This window comes from Mandrillus leucophaeus, unplaced genomic scaffold (assembly GCF_000951045.1).
Source record: "Mandrillus leucophaeus isolate KB7577 unplaced genomic scaffold, Mleu.le_1.0 Scaffold268, whole genome shotgun sequence".
Lineage (NCBI taxonomy): Eukaryota > Metazoa > Chordata > Mammalia > Primates > Cercopithecidae > Mandrillus > Mandrillus leucophaeus.
The window spans coordinates 1,379,821-1,386,847 of record NW_012102787.1 but is presented as its reverse complement, the minus strand read 5'-3'; the positions used below and the strand labels follow the sequence as shown (position 1 = coordinate 1,386,847).

At 43.0% G+C, this 7,027-nt stretch overlaps 1 protein-coding gene across 1 annotated transcript in view; it reads right to left on the bottom strand.

Moving 5' to 3' along the window:
• MDN1 (MDN1, midasin homolog (yeast)) overlaps nt 1-7,027 on the bottom strand; it is a 199,369-nt gene that overhangs the window by 101,029 nt on the left and 91,313 nt on the right. Inside the window, exons 27-31 of the mRNA XM_011984463.1 lie at nt 6,095-6,236; nt 4,338-4,472; nt 4,119-4,257; nt 2,450-2,588; nt 2,025-2,155 (exon numbers count right to left, since the gene is read on the bottom strand). Of these exons, the coding sequence (XP_011839853.1) occupies nt 2,025-2,155; nt 2,450-2,588; nt 4,119-4,257; nt 4,338-4,472; nt 6,095-6,236 (686 nt within the window). The remainder of the gene's footprint in view (nt 1-2,024; nt 2,156-2,449; nt 2,589-4,118; nt 4,258-4,337; nt 4,473-6,094; nt 6,237-7,027) is intronic.

Here is a 7,027-nt window from a genome sequence, read left to right as displayed (position 1 = left end):
GAGGCCAGGAGTTGGAGACCAACCTGGCCAAGATGGTGAAAACCCATCTCTACTAAAAATACAAAAATTAGCAAAGTGTGTTGGCTCACGCCTGTAATCCCAGCTACTCGGGAGACTGAGGCACAAGAATCACTTGAACCCAAGAGGCAGAAGCTGCAATGAGCTGAGACTATACCACTGCACTCCAGCCTGGGCAATACAGCAGGACACTGTCTCAAAACAAAACACAAAAACTAAATCGTGATGGTTGCAAAGCTTGAAATCACCTTTGCAAAAATTATGAGTGAGAAAAAAATCTAACAAAAAGTTATGACAGTAAAAAAAAAAAACCACAAAACCTGTCCTAACTGACTCCATCTTTCTTCTAGCCTCCAAGCTGCCCTTGTTCATTCCTGGGCGTAGGCCAAGTAAAGTACAGGAGAAATTTAGTTTATAGTTTAACTTTAAAACAAAAGTAAAACTAACCTTCCCAAAACTAACCCCCACCTTCATAAAACTAACTACAAGGTTAAAATTACGGCTCAGGACACAGCCAGAGGTCACAAGATTGAATAACCTTCCCAACTGCTCCTATAACATCTCTATTATAAAACCTAAGATTAGTGTTTAAGGTACTTTTCAGACCCTGATTCTGACAGAATGGCTAGCACCACCTAGAATGGAAACCCATACCAAGAAAGTTGCTCAACAGGTCTTACGATCCCATGAACTTATTCAGGGCAAAAAGACAACTTAACTTCCTGTGATTTCAAACCTGTCCCAACAGCATTCCCCATTCCCTAGGCCTCTGACCCTAGCCTCAGCCGGGCACAGTGGCTCACACCTGTAATCCCGGCACTTTGGGAGGCAGAGGCCGGAGGATCACTTGAGGTCCGGAGTTTGACACCAGCCTGGCCAACATGGCAAAACTCCATCTTTACTAAAAATACAAAAATTAGCTGGGAGTGGTGACACATGCCTGTAGTCCCAGCTACACAGGAGGCTGAATGACAAGAATGGCTTGAACCCAGGAGACAGAGGTTGCAGTGGGCCAAGATGGCATCACTGCACTCCAGCATGGGTGACAGAGGTAGACTTCGTCTCAAAAAACAAACAAAAAAACCCTAGCCTCCAGGCAGGGCACAGTGGCTCGCACCTATAATCCTAGCACTTTGGGAGGCCAAGGTGGGCAGATCACCTGAGGTGAGGAGTTTAAGACCAGCCTGGCCAACATGGCGAAACCCCATGTCTACTAAAAATGCAAAAATTAGCCAGGCATGGTGGCACACACGTGTAGTCCCAGCTACTCAAGAGGCTGAGGCACAAGAATAAAACCTGGGAGGTTGAGGTTACAGTGAGCTGAAATCACACCACTGCACTCCAGCCTGGGAGAAAGGGCAAGACTCTGTCTAAAAAAACAAACAAACAAACCAACCTCTATCTTCTAAATTTTTAGGGAAGCTGATTTGAGTAATAAACTCCTGTGCTTCCACTTGGCTAACTCTGCAACTACTAAATTCTTTCTCTATTGCAATACCACTAACTCAGTGACTCAGTTCTATGCATATAGCTTGCAAGAAGAACCCATCATGGGATTATAAACTTACTAAAACTCGCTAAATTATGCATGTAAACTATATCTCAAAAGAGAAAAAATGGGTGTTACTACATCAAGATTCATATTGGTCTGAGGTCTAATGACGGCTTACAGCCATGGGATAGGATTCTGACTACAGTTCTTTCAAAATATTAAGAGAGTAGGCCTATAATTCATCTTAAAAAATAGTTTTGACTTTGGCTCATGTTTTAGCCCTGCCATTCCACGATCCCATTGTTCTGGTTATTTATATCAAAAAAAAAAAAACCTAGAAATTTAGGAAACATTGAATGCTAAAGCCAAAAGACATGGTAATACACTAATAATTTCAAGCATTTACTAAGGTGCACCTATGAGGAGTATTACTGTGCACAAGATTATCTATAAAAATCACATCAATCACCTGAGCAAAAATATCAAACAGAAGGCAAACCTCTCAGGCACGCACCTGTTGAGTCTTTCCAAGACAGAGTCATCAGCCAATGAGATCTCATCCAAGAGGAAAAAGCCATCCTCCTTCATGGCCTGAACCAGAGGCCCATCATGCCACTCAAAGAGTCTTGATGTGTCAATTTCTTCCTATAATTTGAAAAAGTGGGGAAAATTAAAGGGCAGGTGGCTCCACAGACAATATACATGCAGCTGGCTGGTGTTTCCAGGGGTGAGTAGGCATTCCGAGGAAAGTAAGAATCTGAGAACAGGAGACAGAACTTGCGCACCAGAATGCTTGTGAAGGCCCTTGTAGACCGGAGAAAATCTGCAGATATGCACATTTAACCAAACCAGAACCCAGCTCCAGAAACCCCACCACAGACTCATGCACAGCTAACTGCAGTTTTTTAAAATAACTGGAACACTTGCTGCTGGACAAACCTTGTCGTTTGGCTTTTGTCTCACTGGCCGCAGGCCACCCAGGAAGTCGGATGTCTCCATGTGTAAGTGGCAGCTGACAGAGTATAATTTCTGATTTGCCAAGGCTGCAAATACCTGACAGATAGTAGTTTTCCCACACCTGTTAGAGATATGCAACTGATTAACAAGGTATGTGTTTCAAATACACATCCACAAACACCCCCCTCAGCAAAAGAGAAGAACCACTGTAGGAGTCTCACTGCAGCAGCAAACAGTGCTGGCCAATGTGGAACCTCAACCCCAGGCTCACGGCACCCCTCTGCACGACTGCACTCTCCCATATTCCTTATCCAGAAGGTATGTACTGCACAAACTCCATCCTAGTTCTATCAACAACCACCGGCTGGGCGCAGTGGCTCACGCCTGCAACCCTAGCACTTTGGGAGGCTGAGGCAGGAGAATCACTTGAACCCGGGAGGCGGAGGTTATAGAGTGCCGAGATTGCACCATTGCAGTCCAGCCTGGGCGACAAGAGCGAAATGCCGCCTAAAAAAAAAAAAAAGCCACCACCAAGGGAGGGAAAAGAAATCTAATCCTTACAGACTTTATAGACTTTCAACAGACACTAGTTTATCTGCTCTTCTCTATACATGTATAGAATGAATCTCACTGTTTAAAAGAACTAAACAGACAAAAACTGCCCTCAATGCGATGAAGCAAAAAATCATTCTTGCCAGGTACAGTGGCTCATGCCTGTAATCCCAACACTTTGGGAGGCCAAGGCAGGAGGATCACTTGGGCCCAGGAGTTTAAGACCAGTCTGGACAACACAGTGAGACTCCATCTTTTTTTTAAGGCAGGGCTTCACTCCTGTTGCCCAGGCTGGAGTGCAATGGCATGATATCAGTTCAGTGCAATCTCTGACTCCCAGGCTCAAGCGATTCTTCTACCTCAGCCTCCTGAGTAGCTAGGACTGCAGGCAGACGCCAACACAACCAGCTAATTTTTGTATTTTTAGTAGAGACGGGGTTTTGCCATGTTGCCCAGGCTGGTCTCGAACTCCTCAGCTCAAGTGATCCACCTGCCTCAGCCTCCCAAAGTTCTGTGATTGCAGGCATGAACCACCACAATCAGCTGAGACTCTGACTTTACAAAAAAAATTAAAAATTAGCCAAGGGTGGTGGTGCATGCCTGTAGTCCCAGCTACTTGGGAGGCTGAGCCAGGAAGATCACTTGAGTCCAGAAAGTCAAGGCTGCAGTGAGGCATATCGCACCACTGCACTCCAGCGTGGACAACAGAGTGAGACTCCATCTCCGAAAATAGTAATAATAAAGTCATTCTTTTCCATAAACAAAGAACTAGTCTGAAGGTAGAGGAAACTAAACAGTAACAGATCTCTTATTTTCTTCTGTCTTTTTTTAGAGTACATGTGCAGAATGTGCAGGTTTGTTACACAGGTACACATTTGCCATGTTGGTTTGCTGCATCCATCAACTCATCATTTACATTAGGTATTTCTCCTAATGCTATCCCTCCCCTAGCCCCCCACCTGCTCTTAGTTTCTTCCTTAAAAAGAGAAAAAAGAAGAAGGAAGGGGGGATTAATACTTTCATGAGTTTTTCAGCGATAACTCACGTAATCCCATGGAATTGAAATGAACCCTTATGAGTCACTGTCACAGATCTTTACCCAGTGTCTCCAACCAGCAGCACAGGTTCACCAAATTCCAATGCCCTTCCCACCAGCATCGTGAGTCTCCGCATGCCCTCAGTCCACACGATGTGGCCAAAGTTAGACTCCAATGTGGATATCTGACTAGACAATTTACCTATCCAAGAAAAAATAAATACTTAGATTCTAATGAGTACAACTCAAATCATACTCCTCTAGGGATTTTGGCCTACTCACCCAGCAATTTTACAACATTTTCTTTGGAGAAAAGAGATTGAGGACACAATTTTTTCTTGAAATGTTTCTCAAGGACTTCTTGAATCACATCAACTTCCTCCTGCTTCCTGACTCGACCTGCCAGAAGCATGTAACCTGGGAGAAGGAGGAGGAAGAGGAGGAAAGGAATCATCAAGTGTCTACTGGAAACACCAAGGGACATTGAGAATATGGAACAAGAGCAACTCTCATACGTTGCTGGTGAGGTAGAAATCTGAAAAACTACATGGGAAAACTAGGAGAGCCTATTACAACTAACCATATACCTGCCCTATGCCTCAGCAATAGGACTTCTAGTATCCTTAAACACAAATGAACATGTGTGTGTCAAAAGACATATACACGATGTTCAGAGAAGCTTTATTCATAACTAAAAAATTAAAATGATCCAGATGTCCATCACCAAGAGAATGGATAAAGAAACTGTGGCATCTTCATACAGTGGATTACCATATAAAAAGAAAAAGAAAAAAGAATGAAGTCCTGATACACATAACAGCATGACTGAATCTCACATCAGGTTTAGTGAAACACCCAGAACCCAAAGAGTACATACTGCATGATGTCAGCTAGGTGAAACTCAAGGACAGGCAAAATTCTTTTCAATCAGATTAGTAGTGATAATCAGACAGGAGTCAGTTAGTAGTGACAGTAGTCAGGGTAGTGGTTACCTCCACTGGCAAGAGACCTACTGAGTTATTGGAAATATTCTAAATCTTGGTCTAGGTGATGCTTTACATGGGAAAATGCTTTACTGTATGTTACACCGCAATAAAAAAGTTTTGCTGGGCACGGTGGCTAACTCTTGTAATCTCAGCACTTTGGGAGGCCGAGGTGGGCAGATCACAAGGTCAGGAGTTTAAGACCAGCCTGGCCAACATGGTGAAACCCCATCTCTATTAAAAATACAAAAATTAGCCAGGCATGGTGGTGCATGCCTATAATCCCAGCTACTCAGGAGGCTGAGGCAGGAGAACTGCTTGAACCAGGACCCGGAACCCAGGAGGTGGAGATTACAGTGAGCTGAGATCACGCCACTGTACTCCAGCCTGGGCTACAGAGGGTGACTCTGTCTCAAAAAAAAAAAAAAAGTTTTTTAAAAAGTATTCCTCTATGTAAATATTCTTTACAAGTAGAGAAAAAATCTCTTCTACTAGTTTTATATACTCTTCTTACTTAGTAACTAGCCCATTAATCAATCATCAGCACTTTTCAAATCAGAAGATTCCAAAACACTGTGTATCCTATCACGAACAGTAACACATTTTTCCCATGCATTAAAGGAAAACAACAAAATCTGAGTCTTGGGTTATATAAATTCTTTCTCTCAGAATGCCAATGTTTTCTGACAAATCAACTTTCTGTATGTCTGTAAGGCACTAGCCAGACCACCTATGGTGACACTGCAGAAAAATGGCCCACAAAGCTACCATCAACCATCTGCCTAAACTCCCAAAGAGGCTATGCCCATATCCTGACTCCCCCATGTGGCTACCTGAAGCAAAGAGTAAGAAAACCTTAGCAACCAGTCCTTATTAGCACAGAGGCCTGCAGGAATAAGATCACTTACAAAAGCTGTTAGAACTGGAGGGAAACAGGCTCTCTGGAATACCTAGTCAAATGTATGTATCAATCACAATGTGAGGCAAGATTTGTTTTAATAAAAAGTTTGACATTTAACATAACTATATATTGAGAGCATTTGACTGAAAACACACCATCATTGGCTAAATGTTGTAGCCAGTCATACTCCTTCTCAGTCGGCTCAGCCAATCTGTATCTTTCAGCCCATCTGAACAGATCACGAAGGGTGATGAAGCCCTGCTTTCCAGCAAACACTGAAGAACTTCTGCGATAGGACTGTTGAAGTATCAAAACAAATGAAAAGTGGCATTAGCTGTAATGCTTGGTAAGTTTGTAGTGCAATGTATATAAAATTTGTAACAAATTTATGCTCCCATTAAAATAATTTCATTTCACTGAATAAGATTAATTTTTAATGCAAATAACTTGTAATATTCTGAAGAAAAATGTTCAAATTCATTTTTAAATTAATAATATAAAATGGAATTCCACGTTTCTTATGCCACATACAAAAAAGATGATTAATAGTAATGCAAATGGGCCAGGAGCGGTGGCTCACACCTGTAATCTCAGCACTTTGGGAGGCCAAGGTGGGTGGATCACGAGGTCAGGACATCGAGACCATCCTGGCCAATATAGTGAAATCCCCTCTCTACTAAAAATACAAAAATTAACCAAGCATGGTGGTACACGCCTGTAGTCCCAGCTACTCAGGAGGCTGAGGCAGGGGAATCGCTTGAACCCAGGAGGCAGAGGTTGCAGTGAGCCGAGATCACACCACTGCACTCCAGTCTGGCAACAAAGCAAGGCTCCATCTCAAAAAAAAAACAAAAAGTAATGCAAATGGTGGCAAAGATGCAGGAAGATTAGTGAAACAACGTGGAATCATAATGATAGGAGTCTTCATTATGATTAGCTTTCTAAAAAGAAGTTTGACAATGTATACTTTCTGATAAAGAATACTTTTGCCGGGCAAGGAGGCTCATGCCTGTAATCCCAGCACTTTGGGAGGCCGCGGTGGGCGGATCACGAGGTCAGGAGATCGAGACCATCCTGGCTAACACGGT